Raw genomic sequence first — 23,958 nt, 5'->3', positions numbered from 1 at the left:
CTCGGTTTATCCAAGTTTCAAATTCAATTCATCTCTCTCTCTCTCTCTCTCTCTCTCTCTCTCTCTCTCTCTCTCTCTCTCTCTCTCTCTCTCTCATTTCATTACCTACTCCTCGTTTATTTGTTTCCAAGTAGCGTTGTCCACTCTCTCTCTATATTGCCTCTCTCTCTCTCCTCCTCTCTCTCTCCTCTCTCTCTCTCTCTCCTCTCTCTCCTCTCTCTCTCTCCTCTCTCTCCTCTCTCTCTCTCTCTCTCACCACATGAATATCCAAGAGGGAAACTTTTGTTTCGTGCAATAAAAGGAAATGTCACCTCACCTTTCCGACCGAGTTCATTGTAGTTTTGACCGAACAGTTTAGCGAAGTTGATTTTAACGTATCTTCCTTTTTTCTCTTTTTATCAATGGATTAACTGATATTATTATTATTATTATTATTATTATTATTATTATTATTATTATTATATTGTTATTGTTATTGTTATTGTTTTTATTGTTATTGTTATTATCTATTATTAGTATTATTATTATTATTATTATTATTATTATTATTATTACTAATATTATTATTATTATTATTATTATTTGTCGTTGTTACTACTATTATTATCATTATCATTATTATCATTATTATTTTTGTTGTTACTACTAATATTATTATTATTGTTATTATTATTATTATTATTATTATTATTATTATTATATTATTATAATTATAATTATAATTATAGTTATTGTTGTCGTTGTCGTTGTTGTTGTTATTATTATTGTTATTACTATTGTTTTTATTATTTTTTTTTATCATTATTATTATTACCTTTATCATTAGCGCATTCGTTGTTGGCGTTGTCGTTGTTGTTGTGTTATTATTATATTATTATTATTATTATTATTATTATCATTATTATTATTATTACAAGCTAGGCCATAAGTGCCTATAACCCTAGTTGGAAAAGCAGGATGCTATAAACCCAAGGGCTCCAACAGGGAAAAATACATAGTACATTTCATCTTCACCGTAGAATTATATTGACGATTTGGAACTAATGATTTTCGTCTTCTTTCAGATTTTTCATTTCTAGTTTTTATGAGCAATAGATCAGACTGAGGATGATCTGTTTTCTTATATTTGATATCAAGGAATAAATTATTTCTTAATTGAAATATGATAATTATTGATTTATTTTAAAGTTCGTTCCTTTTCTGTTTCATATTTTGAATGCTACTACTACTACTACTACTACTACTACTACTACTACTACTACTACTACTACTACTACTGACAACAACAACAACGACAACAACAACAACACTAATAAAAATAATAACAATAATAATAATAATAAAAATAATAATAATGATAATAATAATAATTAATAAAAATAATAATAACAATAATAACAATAATAATTATAATTGTAATTATAATAATAATAATAATAATAATAATAATAATAATAATAATAATAATGTTCATGTAAACATTGTGTATGTTAACATTATGTTTATGTTGATGTTGAAAACCATTCAGCAATGAATTGTTTATCAATCAACATCAAAGAGTTAAAACCATAAAAGGAGACACTATTTGCCCTTTAACAAAATATTCTGGTACGTTTAAAGCAAGAAGTAAATATAATTAATTCATTTAGATTCAGCAAAAAGCACTTCTAACGTGTGAGAGTTCTAAAGTTAACTATCTGTTATGAATTATGAAATTCAGAATAATATCTTACTTTGACGGCCGCTTTTCCGGTCCCATACAGCAGGGGAACCCCCCACTCTCTACAGGACCTCCACTGTCGTTTTATCTTGTTCGTTCAGAGTATTTAACATTTCATATCACGTATTACTCATTTACTGGTAATCGTTAAGTTCAGTGTTTGCTATAAATTTTGAAATTCAGAATAATCTCTTACTTTGACGGCTGCTTTTTCGGTCCCATACAGCAGGGGAACCCCACTCTCTACAGGACCTCCACTGTCGTTTTACCTTGTTCATTCAGAGTATTTATCGTTTCAGATCACGTATTGTTCATTTACTGTCAATATGTCACTGTCAAACGACTTACGAAATAAGAAAGTCTTCAGTTTCCTCTTGAGAGCCTTAATGAATAAATTCATTCCAGAATATTTTTGTAAAGAAATCTTTCCATTTAACACTTTTCTTTTTTAAAATCTCCCTGTAATTTTTGCTTATGTATTCTTCTATCCACTGATACAGTTTCACAAGGAAGCTTTTAAATTCGCGAACTCAAGAAAACATTTGAAAGAGGTCAGATCGAGTTCAACAAGAGGTCAGCTAGCTAACAGGGGGTGACTTTGATCCCTAACCTTTCCGCCTTGCCCTTTGACATAAATCTCTCCATGAGGAGATAGTCTGTTTCCTATGTTTCAAGATTATTTACACAAAACTACGTATTTTTCTTTTGAGTTTATAACATATTCTGTGGAATTTAATAATGTAATGGTTTTATTAACCTTTTCTTCTTACACTAAAGGCAGAGAATAAAATCCTTTAGGTTTTTCCAAGTTTTGTTTTATATTTTTGAGCAAAGCCAATGAAACTAGCGTATTCAGATTGTATTTTATTACAAAAAAGGAAAGAAATAATAATAAAAGGAATCTTCATTCAGGAAAAGATTTTATTGATGTCAGATATAAGAAATACGGGAAGAAAAATCTTAAGTTTTATAGCAGATGGAAAGAAACGCCACTATGAAGAAAAACTTGTTCACAATATTATAATGTCATTATCATTAGTAAACTCATTTATTTTATGAATGTATTAATGGGGATTTTATATTTTTATGGCCAAATGGTTGGTTTAGATAAAGCGTTGACTTATCAAAATGTCAGGCCGCGAGTAGAGTCGTGGTATATCTGAAATGCAAATATTTTAACCATTCATTATCAGCTGTCCACTTTACCGTTACGTGAACAATGGAATGAAGCAATTAATTTTCCCCAGTTTTCCATGATAGCAAATTATTTTCCACTCTTAATATGGATTTTCTTTTACCATTTTAGTCAACGACTGGTAAAGTTACTTACTAGGGGCTATTTTCCTGCTCCTAACACATGGAAACCTTGTGTCCTACAGCACCTGCAAGATCTGTTTGCCGTACACATTCTTAGGTCTTTAGAGTATCACATAGCGTATTCCATCATTGTATCACTTTGAAAACAAGAAAGTCTTCAGTTTCTTCCTGAAAGGCTTAATATCTTCAGACTTTTGAATGTCTAGTGGGAGGTTGTTAAATATTTTTTTATTTACCATTCTAGGTTATATGGGTCATATTTAAAAGCTCTAGAACCTACAATAGAGATACATCTTGGCTTTAAGTATTCTTATGTTAACAAGTTTGACATCCTGTTAGCAAAATATTCTTGGAAAAATTGTGAATGACCTGAACTATGTATAAATTATTATTATTGATATTTTTATTATTATTATCATTATTATTATTATTATTATTATTATTATTATTATTATTATTATTATTATTATTATTATTACTTGCAAAGCGACAACCCCATCTGGAAAAGCAGGATGTTATAAGCCCAGGGGCTCCAACAGGGAAAAATAGCCCAATGAGGAAAGGAAGCAAGAAAAAAAAATAAAAATATTTTAAGACCAATAACATCAAAATAGATAGCTCCTATATGAACTATAAAAACTTTAACAAAACAAAAGGAAGAAAAATAAGATAGAATAGTACACCCGAGTGTACCCTCAAGCAAGAGAACTCTAACCCCAGACAGTGCGAGACCATGGCACAGAGGCTATAGCACTACCCAAGACTAGAGAACAATGGTTTGATTTTGGAGGGTCTTTCTCCTAGAAGAGCTGCTTGCCATAGCTTAAGAGTCTCTTCTACACTTACCTAGAGGAAAATGGCTACTGAACAATGACAGTGCAATGACCTTTCGGTTGAAGAAGAATGGTTGGGTAGTCTCATCCTTGTCAGGTGTATGATGACAGAGGAGAATATGTAAAGAATAGGCCAGACGATTCGGTGTATGTGTAGGCGAAGGGAAAATGAACCGTAACCAGAGAGAAGGCACCAATGGAGTACTGTCTGGCCAGTCAAAGGACCCCATAAAACTCTAGCGGTGGTATCAAAACGGGTGGCTGGTGTTTTGACCAACCTACTACCTGTAAGCAAACAAACCCGCAGAGGCGAGAGAGAGAGAGAGAGAGAGAGAGAGAGAGAGAGAGAGAGAGAGAGAGAGAGAGAGAGAGAGAGAGAGAGAGATGGTGGCAGGTGGCAGCGAGAGAGCCGTTACAGAGGCATTTAATTCACTCTCATGTCCATAGTACCAATTGCGGCCACTAGATGCCACTGGCGTCATGTAAACAAACTCCTCACCGCCATTAGTGTGTTGTTTGACAACTACCTCAGAACGTATTTTTCATATTTTTCAGTCTGAAATATGATTTTACTCTACATAAACCGTTGAATTTGTTTTTCGACACTGCGGTTTGTAAGGTGAGTGTTTTTTATGGTTTTTCTTCTATATTAAACGTACATTTTAGCCTGGGCGTATTAAGACAGGCCGGGTTAGTACAGTAGGTGTTTTGGCGTACCGAATACTCACGGTGGCAAAGTGTATTAGTATATATATGTATTTGACTCTTAAGATACTCAATTAAACCAGCCTGTTACGTGTGAGACTACCAAAGTTCTTGTTTGAAATATGCCTAGGCTGCTCAAGGTAAATGGAGAGTGAATATTATAAGTACTTCCGACGTTGGCCTATTTAGGCTACAAAATATACCAAGTACTACGAATGAATAATTACTGTAATACAATATTTCTAGTGGAAAAACTAAGGAGACTTTGTGTATCAGCGGCCAGTTCCTCACACGTTGATTAGAAATATACATCAAGTGACCTAAACTTTCCCCCCTAACCAAACCTACAAGCCGTGTCCTTACCTACTTACTTAACGGGGGGCTAATGCCCTCCTGTACCACCCGTTACATTACCGTATTCTAAGTTAGACATAATGATACATACAGGTGGTCGCTATCATACATACACCCCATAACTAATTAGTTTTTATGGTGTGTTTATAGGCACTTTGAACTTTTCTTATACAAATAGATTTGGGAAGCGAACATATTTAAAATTATAGCCCATTCCATGCTGCTTGCATAGAAAACGAGATCCCATCCCGTCCGTGTTCGTCGTCACCTATATTCAATTTGGGGTGTATGTACGATAGCGGCTACCGGTATGTAGGATGGCAGCTGACTTAGAATATGGCAGTGTAAGGGAGTTGCAGGGTTTCATTAGGCCCCCTCCCCCCGTTAGGTAAGTAGGTAAGGACATGGCTTGTAGGTTAGGTTATGGGGAAAGGTTAGGTTAGTTGATGCCCTTTTTCTCATACAAATAATTTGGGGAAGCCACCATTTTTTTTTAATTCTAGCCCATTCTATGCTGGTTGCATAGAAAACAAGATCCCATCCCGTCCGTGTTAATCGTCACATATTTTATTGTATCTACAAGTATGTTGGTTAATGAACTAAAGCTAACTATTCGCTGACTATTCATCGCTCTGCCGTGGCTCATTATGCTTGCAATAAAACTATTTGGGGTGTATGTATGATAGCGGCCACCTTTATATATGTTACAGCCGGCTAAGAATACGGCAGTACTGTACTGTATAAGGGGGGGGGGGGGGGGGTTGGCGGCTGTAATTTCCCGCGTTAAGTAAGTAGATAAGGTTTAGGCTAGTTTAGGTTAGTTGGTGTTTTTGTAAAGAACTCTGGCCGCCGATATACAAAGGCTCCCATTATTTTATTGCTCCTCTGTTTTGGCAAGTTGTACATGTTACACTACACGTTAGCCAAGTGGGCGAGTATTTTTGCAATAAAAAAAATCAGTGCCCCAACCACCTACATACTACCTAAAATTCTAATAGTTATGACTGAAAAACCACATTTTGAAAGTAGATTGTACACAAAAACTGTAAAATATCAGTAAGATTCCACTCAGCCATTTTGTTGAAATTATAGAGTATTTTATGGCGTTTTGAAGATTTTCATAATGTTTTCTGTCAGTAATCCATAGTTTTTAAGCTTTGGGTGTCAACTGCAATAACTGAAAAGCTATGGGTTTGCCCTAGGTATCTGTATCAATTACATTTGAAACACCTTATATACCATGTACCAGTCTAAATTTATGATATTTGAATTAACTTTTTTATACTTTTTGGTTTCTGCCAGTCATCATAAAAGAAAAAACAGTAATCGTTATTAGGAAAAGTTATCGTATTCAAAAGCTTTTATTTGCCAGGACTTCTGGACACATAGAAAACGTAATTTTTCAATTCCATTTTCCATGGAGTTGTTCATAGCCATGTTAAACATACTACGAATACTTCCTTAGGTAATTGACCATATTCAATAGTAATTATTTATTGGTTTTGGTTCCGCTGTAGCTTGTTCCACTCGCGGGTAAAAATTATCTAATTGTTCCCAAGCCTTGGTAAGTGGAACATGTTTCGCTGCGCACGTTAGGCCATGGGCTTGTGTTTTGGTGTTATTTTACTTCTCTAATTTATCACTCAATTGGTTTTTGCTCTGCCGAAGCTTGCTTCACTTGCGATTTAATGTTGTCTCTTTGTTCTTATATTCTGGCAAGAGGAACATGTTTTGCTATACATTTTATTCCTGTGGGCTAGTTTTTTTTTGCATTTTGTTCATCTAATTTGTCTCCTAGTTCAATTATGCAAATTTAATCAAAGAGCCAGTTGTAGCTTCCCGTTCTAGCCTCTTTTCAAATATGAATTTGGCTTTAATTTCCCATTATCTGACTAAATATATCACACACATATCTACCCTAACCTAACCTTTCATTATTGACATGATAAATAAAATATGAATAAAATAATTATAATATTGAAAGCAAATAAGCAAGTGGTTTAGAATATAAAACTTTGGGCCCTTTATTCTGTTCGAACAAGTGACTTACAACAGAAGCACCACCTTCTATTGTTTTCTGAACTACCGGATGGAGGAAGGCTCATGTGGTATGTGCTGAAATGACAAAAGGAGCAAAGCGTAAATTTTTTATTAAGATCTGCAACTTCGTTCATAGGGTTTTTGCCAGTAGTGTATGGTATTCAAAATAGTGTACTGTATTTGCAAAGATCTATTCAATTATGTGAGTTCTAATGTCCTAACTAATATTGCACTGTTCTATAATGAATCTGTTGTTTTTGCATATAAGCCCCATTTTTTTCTGTTAGTTTTCTTGTTTTATTGTTCTGATGTTAACCCTTTAACCCCCAGGCTATTTGGAAATTTCCAACCCTTAACTCCCAGGGGGTTATTTTTTTCCCAGCACATTTTGCAGTATATTTTTTTTTAAATTGCTCTAACAGCCTTAATTTTTGTCATAGAGAAGTCAGGTTGGTCTCATTCTCTTGGAAAATGCCCGAATTTTTAAAAAAGATTATCAAAAATATGGAAAAAAAAATTTTTTATAGCATTTTTTTTGCAAGGATGTACCGGTACGTCCATGGGGGTAAAGGGATGGCTTTTGTGAAACGTACCAGTACATCCTTTGGGGGTAAAAGGGTTATCCTCTACCAAAGTACCGTACTGTTTTCCAAATACCACCCCCCTATATAACCCCTAACAATAATGCGGGGAACCCCAGGTGAGAATCAGGGTTTTAGACTGCCATATCCTTACCTTACCCTAAGAATAAGTGTATAGTAAAGGACTCGGCTTTGTATAATTAGGAAAAATACAAATATCTTCAAGAATTTTTCATATTGATTTTGAAAATTGTTTAGTTTTGAGCATCAAATTTCTTCTATACTTACGGTTATGTTTGGGTGTTGCAGGTCTGAGTTTCTGTTAATGTTACAGATTAAAGTTGATGCTGTTACTTCATGGTATTACTTTTACTTTTATGTTTTCAGCATTAAGATATGGTTTATGAACTTTTAATATATAATAAAAATCTAACTTTTCCTCTTTCTTCCAGACTACATTATGGATAAATCACATCGCCTGAAGAATGTGCAGGAATGCGCAGATACAAGTGATTTCATTGAGCTTTCAAGAACTTCTGGTTTATATCTGAAACCAATTGCCAGGCTCAGCATTACTGTAACTCTACCTCAGTTAAAGTCTGGACAATCCATATCAAATTGGGAGGTAAAGTACTTTGTGCTTTGTGTTATCTTTAAAGTAATATAAGCACAGTATAGTGATATGTTATTGGGTATTAGAGGAAACTTAATTAAAATAGATTTCCTTTTCATATTACAGTACAAGAAAGTGTTTTTCATGAATTATTGATGTTATTTATATTTATGATTTGGTGTTTAGTTAGGTGTTAATAACCAAAATGCTATAGGTAAGGAACAGTAATTGACAATTAAAGTATCATCACGAGAATTCCACAGGATTGCCCATTCTCAAAAAACTGTGACCACTTTAGTCACTAGACTATCTTTTCCATGTTTTAACTTATGCTTTTACTATCTTATTAATCATACACTCTTAATTCTGAGTCTGTAACATATGTGCACCTTGCAAGATGGAATGGTGTCTTTTGTTGATACCTTTGATATCTCCTATGTCATTTGACATTTTGGCATAAGCGTCTTTTATTCCTACACGAATACAAAACCCAATTCTTTAAAAGGTGTATGGTTTTAGCAGAGCTGAAAACTTGGCTGTTAAACTTTATAACTTGGTGTCGGTAGTTTCTGGCCAGCCCACTGAGTACTCACTTTGACTTCAAATGCCGAGCAGTACGGACGTACTCTCAGTGTGACCAAACTTGGCTGTTTTCTTTCATTTTATTTCTTTTTCCAGTGTTGTTTGATTACATTATGGAGAACCTACATGCATGCATGCAGACCTGCCCTGGTGTATCGGTCCGCAAATGCGTCACTTTGAGCAGGATTAACGTGAATACCCCATTCTTTTTGCCCTTCTTGCAGAGGTCATGACTGCATGCAGTCATCCCCTTGTAAGGAGTGTGGGGATTAGCTGTCTTCACAGTTGCTGGAGTTAAGCAAAAGTTGGAAGAAGTCAAAGGGATATTCTTTGTCTTCGGGGTGTTCCTCAAAATTGAAGGAATCTGGTGAACCTCTCTTCTCTCCCTCTGGTACTTTAGCTTCTGAACCTTCTCAGTCTCCCTCCTCCTGCGGGATTACAAGAAGAAAGACGACTCCGACTACCTGTTTGGCATGCTATTGGTGAAGTGCCCCCAGAGAAGCAGGTAGTCCCCATCCCTCTCTTCATTGAGAACTTGATATTTTATTTTCAGGCGACAATGCTGCCAACAAAGTTTGGAGGAGGTTATATTTTTGCCCTGGTTTGTCTGTTTCTGTGTGAACAAGTTCCTGGCCACAATTTTGCTCATAGAGTATTGAAACTTTCAGGGATTAATTGATATCTTGAGACATGGAAGGGATTAACTTTTGAAAGTCTGAGGTAAACTGTCAAGGTTGAGAAATAAGCTGCTGTGACGGAAGTCACAATATTGCTTATAGAGTAGTGAAACTTTCATGGATTAATTGTTATGTTCAGACATGGAAGTGATTCAATTTTGAAACTCTGTGCTCTACTGACTTCCCTTCTATATAGCAATGTAATTTCATTTATATTATGATGAGAAACAGTGCAGTTGTTCCTTTAAGTGTCCTAAGAAATTAGTAGGTGTCAAATGTAACATCAGGTCAAGTTTGTTGTGTATACTTGTGTGATATTTCCCAAAATGTTTTCATTATAATGAATCACACCCATATTTTTTAAGGATATATTGAGATCAATGCCTTACTCCTGTCTTTTTAGATTAATCTGCCTACACATTCTGCAGTCTACTTTTAAACATTTAAAGTTAAGGCATGTTGATATTTTGATATTAAATCCCATTTATTATTAGAAGGAATTCTGTTTAGAAAGTCCACATAATGATTCTATTGAATATTGTGCATTTGAAGTGTTTTCAATAGTAAATACTGATATAATTTATTTTTAAATATTAAACTTAGCCGGTGAATATATAATAGCTGACGTCTCCAACGGCTCGACAGAATTAAAAAACTCGCGAGCGATCGCCATGAAGGTAGCGGGTGTGCCCACCAGCGCCGACTATCGGCCAGATACCGCATATACATGTAAACAGCTCCAGTTCTTCTCTGTCGGTTTCATCGACAAGTCGATTCCACACGCTATTATGACCTCGAGTTTTCTACCGAATTGGTGAAGTACTTGGTTTTGGTTTTATTGCTTTCGCCGTGTTGGATTATTCAATACTATCCTCAAAAGAAATGCTTTTGAAAGGAGAGTAAAAGTGTTTTGCCCTTGCTCTTTTATCTCTGGTTTTTTTCCATAGAGTAAAGATGGCCGACCCTTGCCTTAGTGTACGGAAGTGTGTTTTAGGCTTTTAGCAATTATCTTATCACGTTATAAATTGTTGTTGTTAATTATAGATTTTCCTCTATATATTTTATATCTCACCTGCCTTTATTAGGCCTCTTCGATTAGCTTTCCATTTATACTAAACATCAAGATAAATTTTATGTTTTGTTTATATGCGGCCTTACCTATTCCTCCCCTAGTCCGAGAGTAGGCGGTCCTAACTTGGAAACCGAAGTTAAACAACGTTGAGCCCATTCAACTTTTATTTTCGTTAAGTTTAAATCATTTGCTCTGTCAGAGTTATGAAATGAATATTTTTTAGTAGATATTTTATGAAAGATTTTCTTTGAATAGTCTTCGTGCTGTTTCAAAGATGAACTAACGTTTGGTTTATTTATGCTACGCAGTTTGCGCTCTATCGTTACAATAGAGGAAGAGAGAATCACGGTTTCACTTTGCAGAAAGAGTAAATCGATTTTGACGTTTTGTTCATTCTTCTTTCAAACTGAAGTGTTTTAAATACTAATTTAAAGGAACTTGTTAATTTTCAATTTCTTAGTCCTTTCAGTTTTTTCCTTTGGTCAAATAACCTGTTTATTGACGAAGGGTGAGTGGGTTTTTTCTCTTCTGTGTGAAATCAAGAGAGAGAGAGAGGAAGAGAGAACGTTCCGATCTTTATTCTCGTCCCAAGCGAGTAATGTTGTTCTCAATTCAGTTTTTTTTTTACTCTCGTCCCAAGTCTCTGTACGGGGAGAAAGGATAAAACGTTTTTAGTTTTTATTCTCGTCCCAAGGCACTGTACGGTGAGAGATTGAAAACGTAGTCTTTAATGAACTAGTGTTTAGTCTCCTCCCCAGTCACTGATCCTTTTAACTTTATATATTTCCGTTTTATTCGATATATATGTTTACTGATTTTTGCTTGTACTAATGTGCTTACATTATACGACTCATTTCGCAATTATAACCTTTTGATGTAAGGGAGAATTGCGTGCTTCAGGTAGAAATCAGTTTTATTCATGCCTAATGTGAAATTATTGAAAAATACGATATCAGTGAAGTAAGTGCAAAAACAGAAAATCGTAGTGATAAAGTGATAATTGCGCAAAGTGTTTTTTAGTGTTGCTACCGAGGGTTCGTCTGTTCGTGCTTGTCGTTCACCTAGTCCGAGACCTCTTTCAGGCTCCCATGCTACCAGGGAGAAGTAATGTCGTAGGACTTATGGGGACGAGAGGCTTTAACCAACGAACAAACGTTCCCTCTATGGTATCGGGCGTGTCTAGCAAGATCGCCCCTACCATAAGACGAGCGAGGCTGTTTTTCTCCTCGTCATCCGAAGGCTTCTCGCAAAAGAAACCTTGGAGCAAAGTTTCTAGACCCTTAAAGCGGAAGTCAGTCCCTTCAGGACAGGTCCAGCGTCCTGGCTGTAGCCATGGGGACAGCTCTGACCCTTTGCAGTCGTCGGAAGACGGTTCGCCTATTAAACGCAAGCGTAACACGGGGTCCGAGGGTCGCGGTAAAGGCAATGTTTTGCCAACACAGACGTTACCGTTGTCTCGGCCCGTTCCGACTCCCGTTGATCCTAAATGGGTTGTCCTGCAGGACATGCAGACTAAGCTTGCCTCCCTTATGGAGAAGTATGACGTTGAGCAGGTTCACGATGAACCTTCGCTTTCGAGTCGCCGTTACACTAAACGAGACTCTGGCCGTCAGCCGCCCAAATGAGCATTTACTCGTCCTTTTGACGTTATGAAACGTGATGTCGATAATTTGTCACGTCAGTCACGTGACTTGGATCCTCACTCGCTGCAGTCCCGTGTTGACTTTCAGCCGCTGCCGCAGCCTCGTGTTGACGTTCAGCTGCTGCCGCAGTCTCGTGTTGACGTTCAGGACGTTCGCCAACCAGCTCAGTTGCCTTGTTTTGACGTTGATCGTCAAGCACCGCAGTCAAGAGTTGTTTTAACTGCTCAATCTAGGCAGTCAAGGCAGTCTCGACTTGACGTCGAGCGTCCTCCCGCACCTGTTGTTGTTGCTGGTCAGTCCTTTAAGCAGTTACATGACGTAGCGTCCTTGACTGCTACTGATGCTCCTTTGCGTGTGGACTCTGCTTGTCAAGCATTGCCACCACGGCAGGTCTCTCCCTTGCTTGAGACTCGGCAATTGTCGGACTAGGTTCCTTCAGATGAGGAAGTTGCTAATCCCCCTCCTACTGATATTCCCTTGGGGACTTTGTCAGACGGAGAGGAGCCTAAAGCTGCTCAGCCCTCTATGGACTTTAAATAAATCATGCTGATTTTTAAGGATCTTTGTCCGGACCATTTTGTAACTGCTGCTCCTTGTTCGCCTAAACATCAGAGTTTACACTAGGCCTAGCTACTTCGAAGCCGTTGTTTTCTAAGCTAGTGCTCTCTCGTTCTTCTAAGAGAGCTTTACGTTTGCTAGGCGACTGGTTGATCACCAGGAGGAGTTTGGGGGAGACAGCCTTTGCTTTCCCTCCTTTTAAACTGGCTTATAGAGCGAGCGTCTGGTATGACACGGGAGAAGTTCTCGGCTTGGGAGTTCCTGCCTCTGCCCAGAGAGACTTCTCAAGCCTCATAGACTCTCCCCGGCGCCTGGCCATGAGACGCTCCAAGATTTTATGGTCGGCTTCAGAGCTAGACCATCTCCTGTTAGGAGTTTTTCGAGCGTTTGAAGTTTTGCTGTACAATTATGTCATGCATGAACAAGGCTATCAGGGATGGCTCCAATGATCTGACAACCACGTTCTCTGCAGGAACAAGACTATCAGGGATGGCTGCAATGATCTGGCAGCCACGTTCACTGCAGGAGTACTTAAGATGTAAGTGCGCTCAATGTGTTCATTGTCAAGACAAACTTCACGATGAAGACTACTAAGCTGTCTTGACAGCATTAAGGGAAGGCGACTGGATGGTCTCTCTCGACCTTCAGGATGCATACTTCCACATCCCGATTCATCCAAACTTTCAACTACATCTGAGGTTTGTGGACGGGAAAGTAATGTACCACTGTCGAGCACTGTACTCCGACCTCATTCCTGCTCCTCTTGTTTTTACAAGGCCCTTGCAAAATGTAGCAAGCTTTCTACATTTTTTGAGGATTCAGAGCCTCCCTTTATTTTGACGACTGGCTAATCAGGGCGTCGTCATTATATCGCTGTCTGGAGAGCCTCTAATGGACATTAGACCTAACCAAGGAGCTAGGTCTCATAGTGAACGTAGAGAAGTCGTAACTTGCAGTACCCCATCCCAGACTATTCTTTTTTTGGGAATGGAGATACAGTGTCTGATTTTTCGGCCCTTTTCGTCTCCCGCAAGAATGGAACAAGCTCTGTTAAAAGTCCTTCACTTGCAAGAGAAAAACAGTTGCTCTGTAAGAGTTTGAACTAGCCTCGTGGGAACTCTTTCATCGCTGGAGTAGTTTATCTCTCTGGGGAGACTCAACCTATGCCCTTTCCGATTTCACTTAAAACATTGGAACAAGGAGAAGGGCTTAGTGAGTATCTCTTTCCCAATCTCCAACTCAGTCTAGACATGTCTGACTTGGTGGGACAGCAACATCAGACTTCGAGAAGGTCTTTCTCTTGCAATCAAGAACCCAAACCATGTGTTGTTTTCAGATGCAGCGGATTTGGGTTAGGGAGCTCCACTGGACAGTCTGGAAGGCTCGGTTCTTTGATCCACGGATCAGAAGGAACTCCATTTAAGGCAGTAACATCTCTCCTTTGGCGAGATTTGTGCAGAAATGAATGTCTTGGCGGACGGCCTCAGCAGAAGAGGACAAGTCATCTCCATGGAGTGGACGTTGCATAAGACTGTGTGCGAGAAGCTATGGATGACATGGGGTCAACCCACCATAGATCTTTTTGCTACTCTCTCTGACAAAGAGGCTCTCGACTTACTGCTTTCCAGTTCCAGATCCAGAGGCAGCCCACATAGACGCTTTCCTGCTGGACTGGTCTCACCTGGACGTTTATGCCTTTCCACCTTTCAAGATCCTAGACAAGGTGCTGCAGAAGTTCACCTCTCACGAAGGGACCAGGTTGACATTGGTTGCTCCACGCTGGCCCGCGAGAGAGTGGTTCACAGAGGTACTTCAATGGCTGGTAGACGTTCCAAGGAGTCTACCTTTAAGGATGGATCTCTTACGGCAGCCCCACGTAAGGAGTCTTCATCAAAGCCTCCCCGCGCTTCGTCTGATTTCCTTCAGACTATCGAAAGACTCTCAAGAGCTCGAGGATTTTCGAAGGAGGCAGCCAGAGCGATTGCGAGAGCTAGGAGAGCATCTACCATCAAGGTCTATCAGTCGAAGTGGGAAGTCTTTAGAGACTGGTGCAAGTCATCATCCATTTCCTCTTCCAGTACCTCTGTAGCCCAAATTGCAGACTTTCTCCTACATCTGAGAAATGTTCGCTCCCTCTCAGCGCCCACTTTTAAGGGCTACAGGAGCATGTTGGCGTCTGTGTTCAGACATAGAGGCTTAGATCTGTCCAATAATAATGATCCCCAAGATCTCCTTAAGTCCTTCGAGACCTCTAAGGAGCGTCGTATGGCAACTCCTGGATGGAACTTAGACGTGGTCCTAAGGTTCCTAATGTCCGACAGGTTTGAGCCATTACATTCAGCCTCCCTGAAGGATCTCACCCTCAAGACGCTTTTCTTAGTGTGCTTGGCTTCGGCTAAAAGGGTCAGTAAGATCCATGCCTTCAGTAGGAACATCGGCTTTTCTACAGATAAAGCCACATGTTCACTTCAGCTTGGTTTTCTTGGCCAAAAATGAACTGCCTTCTCGTCCTTGGCCTAAGTCATTTGATATACCTTTCCTGTCAGAGATCGTAGGCAACGAGCTTGAAAGAGTGCTGTGTCCAGTTAGAGCTCTGAAGTTTTATTTAGCTCGGACTAAATCCTTACGAGGTGGATCTGAGGCCTTGTGGTGCTCAGTTAAGAAGCCTTCATTGCCTATGTCAAAGAATGCTTTGTCATATTTTATTAGATTTTTAATCCGAGAGGCTCATTCTCACTTGAGTGAAAAAGATCGTTGCTTGCTTAAGGTTAAGACGCACGAAGTAAGAGCTATAGCAACTTCCGTGGCCTTTAAGCAAAACAGATCTCTGCGAAGTATTATGGACGCGACCGTTTGGAGAAGCAAGTCGGTATTCGCGTCATTTTACTTAAAAGATGTCCAGACTCTTTATGAGGACTGCTACACACTGGGTCCATTCGTTGCAGCGAGTGCAGTAGTGGGTAAGGGTTCTACCACTACATTCCCTTAATTCCAATATCCTTTTAATCTTCTCTTGAAATGTTTTTAATTGGGTTGTACGGAAGGCTAAGAAGCCTTTCGCATCCTTTTTGATTTGGCGGGTGGTCAAATGTCATTTCTTGAGAGCGCCCAGATTAAGGGTTTTGATGAGGTCCTGTTGTATGGGTTGTCGCCCTGGATACTTCAGCTCCTGGGAGTCTTTCAGCATCCTAAGAGGATGGCTGGGCTTCGTGAGGAAAGCGGACTAACAAGGCAGAGTAATCGTTAGAGTCAGCTTCCTTACCAGGTAACTATATTTATTTGGGTTTTGTTATGATATAACTGTCAAAAACTCTATGCATATACGCCGTAAACTGTATTAATACTGGTCTCTACCCACCACCATGGGTGTGAATCAGCTATTATATATTCACTGGCTAAGTTTAATATTTAAAAATGATATTTTGATTATAAAATAAATTTTTGAATATACTTACCCGGTGAATATATAAATTAAAGGCTCCCCTTCCTCCCCGATAGAGACCCAGCGGGATGAGAAGAACTGAAGCTGTTTACATGTATATGCGGTATCTGGCCGATAGTCGGCGCTGGTGGGCACACCCGCTACCTTCATGGCGATCGCTCGCGAGTTTTTGAATTCTGTCGATCCGTCGGAGACGTCAGCTATTATATATTCACCGGGTAAGTATATTCAAAAATTTATTTTATAATCAAAATATCATGTTTGTTCCGTAACCGAAATACAAACCACGCTATTTACAAAGGGTTTACTTTTAGCGCAGCTGAAATGACGAGCCAATAGTTTTTAACGAGGGTTAATTACCCCCGCGCTAGTTAGCGGGGGGGTGGAGAAGGGTAGCTTGCTACCCCTCCCCCCTCCACACACCGGTGACTTGCTCCACTTCACTTTTGGCTCGGCGGTGATCAGACGTGTCTGCTCATCGCCTTCGTGACAGCCTTTAATTTTCTGCTTTTTCTTTTCAGCGTGTGTGTTGGTTGGAAGTTGACCTTCAGTTATTTTCTTTACTATGCGTACTTGCCCTGGAGTTGCCGGCCGTCCTTGTGGGACTTTCATGTCGGACGTTAATACGGATCCACACACCCTCTGCCCTCAATGTCGGGGCCGACGGTGTGACCAAGAGAACATGTGCCGTGAGTGCAGGGAGTGGTCTGCCTCCCAGTGGGAGAGGTTTGGCCGTCGGCGTAAGAAGAAGTCCAAGAGAGACCGTTCTCCTCCGGGGTTAGCCTTGAAGGAGGAAGGTTCTCGGGACTCTTCTTCCGCCGCCCAAACCTCCTCTGAAGCTCCCCCTCGTCCGCCTCCTAAGGAGAGTCGGCCGAGTGGGAGCGCAGGCCCTTGTTCTGTTTCCCGACCTTCGGTGGGGGGAGAGGGTGTCGCCTCCCATAGCGAGGCGGTTCCCCCTCCTCCTCCGGGGGAGGTTATTGATAATGCCTTATCCAGTGATGATCTTTTACAGATTTGGTCGTCCCTGGGGCTTAAGGGCTTGCCCTCCAGGGTCGCTCTTATTGACCTTGTCTCGTTGGGGGCCGCTGTTAAGCAGTCGCTGGTGGTAGCAGAGGTAGACCCTCTGTCTATTGTCGACGTCGTGGTGACAGAGGTCTCCGACGTGGCTGGGCCTTCCGCCGCAGGTGCTGTTGCTGGTGATGGTGCTAAAGGCTCTCCTCCTCCTTCCGTACATCCTTCGAAGGGGGAAGTGAGTCCTTCGGTCTCGACTGCTGCTCAGCTTCCTTCTGAGGGAAGTGTTTTGACGGAGACTCCCCTTCGGAGGACCGATGGTCCCGATGATCTCCCCCGAGGCCGCCTCCGCCGTAAGGCTCACCGTCCTCTACGCCACAAGGGCCTCCCTTCCCCTTACAGGGGGACTAAGAGGCGCCTTTTTGGGTCTTCGTCCTCCGGGGGGGACTTTCCTCGTCAGCCTCAACCTACTGCTCCGCCCTCCTTGAACCTCTCTGCAGACCGCTCACCATCTCCTGCCGGATCTTCGCCTTCTGGAGAACTCGTCACCCGACGGGCAACGGTCCCTTCGGGGCTAAGGGATTCTTCCCTTACGCGAGCAGTGCTAGCGCACAAGCGCTCTCCTGCTCGCCAGCGCTCTCCTGCTCGCCAGCGCTCTCCTGCTTGCCAGCGATCTCCTGCTCGCCAGCGCTCTCCTGCTCGTCGACGATCTCCTGCTCGCCGACGCTCACCTGCTCGTCGGCACTCTCCTGATGTTCGCCCCCCTCTCCAGCGCTCTCCTGCTCGTCAGCGCTCATTTGAGGACCCTCGCCCTGCGGTCTCTGACCACCCTTTAGTTCCTGCTGAACTCCCTGCTCACCATCTGCCTGGTCCTGTGGCTACGCAACATCGTGCTGCGCGTGTGTCAGAAACACATGTTCGCCAACGCGCCAGCGATCTTCCCGTTCCTGCTCGTGAACGCGCCGCGCCACCTGTCCTCTCACAGGACACGCGTCGACCTTCTGCTCGCCAGCGATCACCAGCTCGCCAGCGATCACCTACGCGCCAGCGATTACCTCCTCGCCAGCGTTCACTTGCTTGCCAGCGCGCACAGGCGATCTTAGTATCGCCTATTCAACAGCGACAACTAGCGCGCCGACGTTCGCCAACGCTCCTGAAGGAACATGGTTCGCCAGCTTCTAGCTCGCCATCGCGCGATCGCCCGCCTGCACATGCTGCTCGCCATCGCTCGCCATTGCACGATCGCCCTCCTGCGCATGCTGCTCGCCATCGCACGACCCTGCACGATCGCCCTCCTGCGGATGCTGATCACCATCGCACCCCATCACGCGATCGGCCACCTGCGCATGCTGCTCGCCATCGCTCGCCCCTGCACGATCGCCCGCTTACGCATGCTGCTCCTCATCGCACGACCCTGAACGATCGCCCTCCTGCGGATGCTGAGCACCATCGCACCCCATCACGCGATCATTCATCTGCGCACGCTGCTCGCCATCGCTTACCATTACGCGGTCATTCACCTGCGCATGCTGCTCAACATCGCACACCAGTGCGTCGACATACCACATCGCGCCATCGCCAACTTGAGCGACTGCACTCACCAGCTCGTCATCGATCGCCTGTGGATCTACATCGCCAGCGATCTTCCTCACCTACGCGGCAGCACGATCCCTCGCCGTCGCGCTAACGCTTGCGTTCGTCGCCTCGGACACGTGTTCATTTACCTGCCCACCCTCGCGCCCACTCGCCTGCGCGACCGCTCGCCTGTGCGCCCGCGCGATCATCCACCTGTGCGCCCGCGCGACCGTCGTTCGCGGCGAATTCCTTAGCCGTTGGTAGCAACAGGGACTCGTGCTCCTAGACGGCACTCGGGAACACCTCCATCTAAGCACAGGTTGGTAGTGCAGGACGAAGACAGGTCAGTACAGCATTCTTCCCCACCTTCTTTTCAGGCAGGTACCGTCGTGTCCACTCCAAAGGATCGCCCGATCCCTTTCCCTTTAGCGAGGATTTCGGACTCTGTGTCCTTGGAGCAGCAGACTTGGTTTGGTCCGCTGGCACGGGCGTTAGTGAGGGTTATGAAACCAGCACTCGCCGGCCAGGGTAACAAACCAGCGGCTGTCTCTCCTACGCTGAAGAGAAAGAGAGGAGTGGACTTCGTGGTGACTTCCCCCAGGGCGAAGTTGGTTCCCAAGAGGTCGGTCTCGAAGGTCCCTTCTCCTGCACGAGTACTCTCTCCTTCTCCCGTGGACGAGGCCTTTCCATCCTCAGGTGAGTCCAGTGGGGCGGTAGTCTTCCCCTCGGCACCAGGGGGGGAGACTTCGCTTCAGGCAGGAGAATCGTCTCGTGAGGAAGGGGCCCCTCGAACCTCGTTGTTGGGATCCTGTATCCCTCCCAGGAAGGAACCCAAGGATTCCAAGACCGTCCCTAAATCCTCTGCAAGGATTCATCAGGAACCCACGACTACCCAGGGGAATGTCCATGTATCACCCCAGGAAGAGATTCCTGGGGCAGGAGACTTAGCTGCCAGCCCGCAGGGAGGAGAACAGCAAGAGTCCGAACATGCCTTCTGGCAGGTCCTAAGCCTGATAAGGCAACTTAACAGACTTACGGATTCAGTCATCACCCCCCCGTGAAGGCAAAGACACGATTCTGGATGAAGTGTTTGACGTTCGGAAGGCCCCTAAGACCAGTGCAGCTCTGCCCTGGTCTCGGGGGCTGAAGAGTGCCAGGGCTAGGGCCAACGCTCAGCTCGCACTTCTTGCCTCCTCCAGTCGTTCCACTGCCGAGAAAAAGCTCATCCCTCCTCCTCGCCTTCAGCAGAGGAGGTATTTCGATATCCTGGGTGAGCACAACCTCGCTCTTCCTCTCCATCACTCTGTGGAGGAGCTGGCGAAGGGAGTTCCCCTTGAGAAACACTCTGCCCGGCAGGTGTCGTTCTCGGCGGCAGAGATCCTTAACCACGAGAAGGTCGCTAAGTGTGCCATGCAGGCCACTTCGTGGCTGGACTTCTGGCTAGGATCTCTGGGCATCCTATTGCGATCGGAGGACTTGTCCAAGGAGACCAATAGGAAGGCCCTAGAGACCTTCTTGCTCTCGGGCACCCGCTCCATCGAGTTTTTGGCGAACCAGGTTACCACCCTGTGGGCCAACTCGGTGTTGAAGCGTCGCGATGCTGTGTCCGAGAGATTCCATCCGAAGGTCCCAGTCGTAGATGTGTGTAGGCTCCGACATGCTTCCCTTCTGGGGGAGAGCCTGTTTGAGCCTCAAGACTTGGAGCGAACGGCTGAGAGGTGGAGGAAATCCAGCACGGACTCCCTCCTCCACAGGGCCCTTACAACTCGGCCCTATAAGCCTCCAGCCCTGCCACAACAGCAGCAACAGCCTCGTAAGGCTCCCAAACAGGCACCGGCAGCTAAGAAAGTGGTGTCTAAGCCCCAGCCCTTTCCAGCCAAGGTCAAGAGGGGCGGTAAGTCCTCCAGGGGAGGCAAGACTCCTAGGGGTGGCGGCCGCGGCCGCAAGCCCTAGGGGTGGCAGTCCCCCTGCGTGTCCACCTGTGGGGGGATGCCTTCAGCGTTGCGTCCGCAGGTGGCAGCAACACGGGGCCGATGCTTGGACGGTCTCAGTGATCGGCCAAGGTTATCGCGTCCAGTTCACGTCATCTCAACCTCCCCTGACAGCGAATCCAGTGTCGTTGAGCTCCTATGCCATGGGATCGGCAAAGGGGCTGGCCCTTCAGGCCGAAGTCGAGACCATGTTCGAGAAGGGTGCTCTCCAGGAGGTCGTGGACGGCTCCCCAGGCTTCTTCAGTCGACTCTTTCTTGTAAAGAAGGCTACTGGAGGCTGGAGACCCGTCATCGATCTCTCAGCTCTGAACAGGTTTGTCAAACAAACCCGGTTTAGCATGGAGACGGCAGACACGGTCAGACTTGCGGTGAGACCACAAGACCTCATGTGTACACTGGATCTAAAGGACGCGTACTTCCAGATCCCAATCCATCCGTCTTCCAGGAAGTACCTGAGATTCTGCCTAGACAACAAGATCTACCAGTTCAAGGTGCTGTGTTTCGGTCTCTCCACAGCTCCTCAGGTGTTCACCAGAGTGTTCACCCTGATTTCATCTTGGGCGCACAGGAACGGCATTCGTCTCCTTCCTTACCTGGACGATTGGCTGATCCTAGCAGACTCGGAGTCGACCCTTCTTCGGCACCGAGACAGGCTTCTGGATCTTTGCCAGGATCTGGGGATCGTGGTAAACCTCGAGAAGTCCTCTCTGCAGCCGTCCCAACGACTGGTTTATCTAGGCATGCTAATAGACACCAATCTCCACAAAGCCTTTCCATCAGACGACCGGATAGCAAGGCTGAGGAGGGTGGCGGAACCTTTCCTCAGGCGAAAAGAACTCCCCGCCCAATCGTGGTTGCGTCTCTTAGGCCACCTATCCTCCCTGGCCCGTCTGGTTCCAAACAGCCGCCTCAGGATGAGATCCCTTCAATGGCGGCTCAAGTCCCGGTGGAATCAAGGATCCGATTCCCCGGACATTCTGATCCCAATGGGGTCTCTGGAACAGACGGACTTGCGGTGGTGGCTGGCCGACGAGAACCTGCGGAAGGGAGTGAGTCTTCTCGTCCTCCCCCCGGAATTGACTCTGTTTTCAGACGCGTCAAAAGAAGGGTGGGGGGCGCACGTTCTGAACCAGAGGGCCTCAGGCCTTTGGTCAGAATCAGAAAAGTGCCTACACATCAACCTGCTAGAATTGAAGGCCGTCTTTCTGGCTCTTCAGCAGTTCTAACGGTCCCTGGCGGGTCACTCCGTGGTGGGGATGAGCGACAACACCACGGTAGTGGCTTATATCAACAAGCAGGGAGGCACTTTTTCGCAACAGCTATCCCATCTTGCAGTAGAGACTCTGAGGTGGACCGAAACCCACTCGATAACACTATCAGCTCGCTTCATTCCTGGCAAGAGGAATGTGCTCGCCGACAGTCTGAGCAGGGCTTCGCAGATAGTGAGTACCAAGTGGTCTTTGGATCCTCAGATAGCCAACAAAGTCCTGACTTTGTGGGGTTCCCCGACGGTGGACTTGTTCGCGACAGCCTTGAACTTCAAGCTGCCCCTGTACTGCTCACCAGTCCCGGACCCCAAGGCACTCTGGCAAGATGCTTTCCAGCAACGGTGGGACAACATCGACGTGTACGCCTTCCCACCATTCTGTCTGATGAGAAGGGTGCTCAACAGGACCAGACTATCGGTCAACTGTTCCATGACTCTAGTAGCTCCGCTATGGCATCACGCGGAATGTTTTCCGGACCTTCTGCAACTCCTGACGGAACTCCCAAGGGAGCTTCCTCCACGACACGAGCTTCTCAGACAACCCCACTCCGGTGTCCCTCACAGGGCCGTAGCCTCGCTTCGGCTTCACGCCTGGAGACTATACAGCGTCTCCTCGCGGAGAGAGGCTTTTCGCAACAGGTTGCGGAGAGAATGTCTCGGCACCTGCGAAGGTCCTCTGAGGGAGTCTACCAAGCGAAGTGGAGAGTCTTTTGTGGTTGGTGTCGTGGAAGGGGTATCTCTCCACTCGATGCCACTATTCCAGCAATAGCGGACTTCCTCGTGTATCTGCGAGAAGAAATGCGCCTTTCTGTCTCGGCAGTGAAAGGCTATCGCTCAGCCTTAAGCTTGGCCTTCAGATTGAAGGGCGTGGATATTTCTTCATCGCTAAAACTCTTTACTCATACGTAGCTATGAGCTTACCTGCCCCCAGTCGGAAGTGAGACCCCCTCCTTGGAACGTGGTTCGAGTCCTCAGGTCTCTCAAGAGACCTCCCTTCGAGCCATTACGCCAGGCCTCCGATCGCCACCTGTCTTGGAAGACGGCTTTCCTACTCGCCTTGGCCTCGGCCAAGCGTGTTAGTGAACTTCATGGTCTCTCGTACGACATCGCCCATTCAAGGGGATGGGGGGAGGTAACGTTCAGGTTCGTCCCTGAGTTTGTGGCCAAGACTCAAAATCCTGGAGTGCCGGATCCTCGGTTCGACTCTTTCAGGATCGCGAGTCTCCGTTCTGTAACAAACGACCCAGACCAGCTGCTACTATGCCCAGTGAGGTGTCTGAGGTACTACTTGAAGAGAACGGCTGCAGTCCGTCCTCATGTGCGAGCTTTGTTTGTGAGCACAGGCAGGACAAAGGAGGGTCACCAGGAACACCATCTCAGCTTGGATTCAAAGGGTTATCCACCATGCCCTGAATCCTGACCCTCCTCCGTCACGTCGCCCTCGGGCCCACGATGTCAGGGGTATTGCTACATCCCTGGCCTTCAAGAGAAACTTCTCTGTGACGCAGGTACTTCAAGCTGGGGTCTGGAAGCGTCAAACGACCTTCACAGCCCACTACCTGCAAGACGTGACCCACAGGAGCCTTGATACGTTTTCTATCGGCCCTGTGGTGGCTGCACAACAGCTGGTCTAACCTCAGGCTCCTTTTTGGACAAGTAGCAGTAGGTTGAGGGCGTTGTTACCCGGTCTTAGTCTGCGTGAATGAAAGAGTATGTCTGACCCTTACTTCTTTCTTCATTCTCCCCTCTCTTGGGGAAGCAGCATCCTGGTCCTCGCATAGCTGACCTCGGCCTCTGCAGGTAACCCATGCTTCTTTGTGCTCCTAGTATTAAGCTTAATACTGTTGCGTCTCCCATACCCTGACGAGGTGGTATGGGGAACGTCCTATCCTAGAATTCCTATCTGAAGGTCTCAAGGTCAACTTCATAGGACGAGTCACACTCTCCTCCTCTCACTGCTTATGTAGGCCACTCGTT

General features: G+C 44.5%; 1 protein-coding gene across 1 annotated transcript in view; it reads left to right on the top strand.

Moving 5' to 3' along the window:
• The first annotated feature begins 4,358 nt into the window (after window positions 1–4,358).
• Window positions 4,359–23,958, top strand: part of LOC137631518 (trichohyalin-like) — a 91,335-nt gene continuing 71,735 nt past the window's right edge. Inside the window, exons 1-2 of the mRNA XM_068363268.1 lie at window positions 4,359–4,489; window positions 8,003–8,175. Of these exons, the coding sequence (XP_068219369.1) occupies window positions 8,011–8,175 (165 nt within the window). The 5' untranslated portion in view covers window positions 4,359–4,489; window positions 8,003–8,010. The remainder of the gene's footprint in view (window positions 4,490–8,002; window positions 8,176–23,958) is intronic.

Source organism: Palaemon carinicauda, chromosome 40 (genome assembly GCF_036898095.1).
Source record: "Palaemon carinicauda isolate YSFRI2023 chromosome 40, ASM3689809v2, whole genome shotgun sequence".
NCBI lineage: Eukaryota > Metazoa > Arthropoda > Malacostraca > Decapoda > Palaemonidae > Palaemon > Palaemon carinicauda.
Note: the sequence above shows the minus strand (reverse complement) of the source record. Positions and strands in the feature narration are given on the sequence as shown.